The 1,676-nt window shown below is 43.7% G+C and overlaps 1 protein-coding gene across 1 annotated transcript in view; it reads right to left on the minus strand.

The window, feature by feature from the left end:
- PHF3 (PHD finger protein 3) overlaps positions 1–1,676 on the minus strand; it is an 85,052-nt gene that overhangs the window by 14,360 nt on the left and 69,016 nt on the right. The window contains exon 8 of the mRNA XM_014532734.1: positions 681–812. Coding sequence (XP_014388220.1) covers positions 681–812 — 132 coding nt within the window. The remainder of the gene's footprint in view (positions 1–680; positions 813–1,676) is intronic.

The following is a 1,676-nucleotide window of genomic DNA, read 5'->3' on the forward strand; positions in this document are numbered from 1 at the left end:
GCTCCCACATGGGGGAGCTCTGCTCAGCCACAAGCCAGGCTGATGGCTGCCAGTACAGCGGTGGTGGTGGGAGCCTCTCCTGCCTCCTCAGCAGCGCTAAGGATGTCTGACTACAGCTTAGGCCTGCTCCCCGCTGGCAAGTGGACATCCCCCGAGGGCTCCCGGGCTGCCAGAGGGATGTCTGACTGCCAACTTAGGCCCAATCCCCCGGGGAGCAGGCCTAAGCCAGCAGGTGGTCATCCCCCGAGGTGTCCCAGACTGCGAGAGGGCACAGGCCGGGCTGAGGGACCCCGCCCCCAGAGTGCACAAATATTTGTGCACCGGGCCTCTAGTTTATAAATAAGAAGCTTCACCAGCTCTCAAACTACAGTCTGCCTAAGAAGCACTTACACATGTCAAGGCCTACTAAGGAATTCACTACGTCATGAAGACCCCAGGAATATACATTTTAACAACTGCTTAATAGCTGCCCATAATGCAGATAGTCTATCCACTACATACAGAGAAACAATACTTTAAACACTCCCAGAAATCCTTTAAGCCAAAAAAAAATAGGCTATTTTAAAATATATACATTTTTTAAGACTCTTCTTTCTACTTTAAGAACATTAGGCAAAGAAACCTTTTCTGAATCTGTATGCTTTGAGCACTATAAAACACAACATTTTTATTATCTTTACCTGAATCTCCATGGCTGCTTCCTGTTCTTTCATTGGAGCATCACTCTCAATTTCTATTTCACCCTTATGAGTTATTTTTGTGATTGGTCGTCTTTCCACTTCTCTCTGCTCTTTCTCAATCATCTCTATGGTCTAACAGAAAATATTTTTAAAAAAATAAAGCTCAGCAATAAAACATAATAAAGAAGTGTAACAAGAACTAGTAAAAGGTAGATGAGAATGCAAGAGGTTAAGGAAGGTAAAGATGGGTCCGGTTATTTACCTCACCTTAGTTTAATACAAATCATCATTTAAAGAAAGAAATCAGGTATAAGGCCTAAAGATAAAAAAGCTGGTCTTTACTGCAGATGCTACTTAGAGCCCAGTTTCAAAGAAGAAAGGCATGTGCATATTTGGGATATGGAGAATAAGAAGAGGAGATACTATTTTCAAAAAATAAAAAATAAAACAGCCCTGGCTGGCATGGCTCCATTGGTTGAGTGTTGTACCATGCACCAAGAGGTTGCCGGTTCAATTCCTGGTAAGGGCATGTGCCCAGGTTAGGAGTTTGATCCCCAGGAGGTGGCATGCAGGAGGCAGCCAGCTGATGGTTCTCTCTCATTGATGTGTGTGTGTGTCTCTCCCTCTCCCTTCCTCCCTCTCACTAAATTAAAAAAAAAATTTTTTTTTAAGTAAAATAACAGGAGAAATTACACAGTCTGAAAGTAAAGAAATATGTGAAAAAGCAGATAGAACCAAGATGGCGGTGTAGGTAAACACCGGAAATTGCTGCCTCGCACAACCACTTCAAAAATACAACTAAAAGACAAAACAGACATCATCCAGAACCATAGGAAGGCTGGCTGAATGGAAATTCTACAACTAGAAGGAAAGAGAAAAACACACTGAGATTCAGAGGAGGTGCAGAAGTAAAGTGCAGAGGTATGGAGGCGCACGCGGAAACGGCTGGCAACTGAGGACGTGGTTGTCTTTTTCAATCGGGAGGGAGTCTCAAGC

The sequence above is a fragment of the Myotis brandtii genome, unplaced genomic scaffold (assembly GCF_000412655.1).
Source record: "Myotis brandtii unplaced genomic scaffold, ASM41265v1 scaffold904, whole genome shotgun sequence".
NCBI lineage: Eukaryota > Metazoa > Chordata > Mammalia > Chiroptera > Vespertilionidae > Myotis > Myotis brandtii.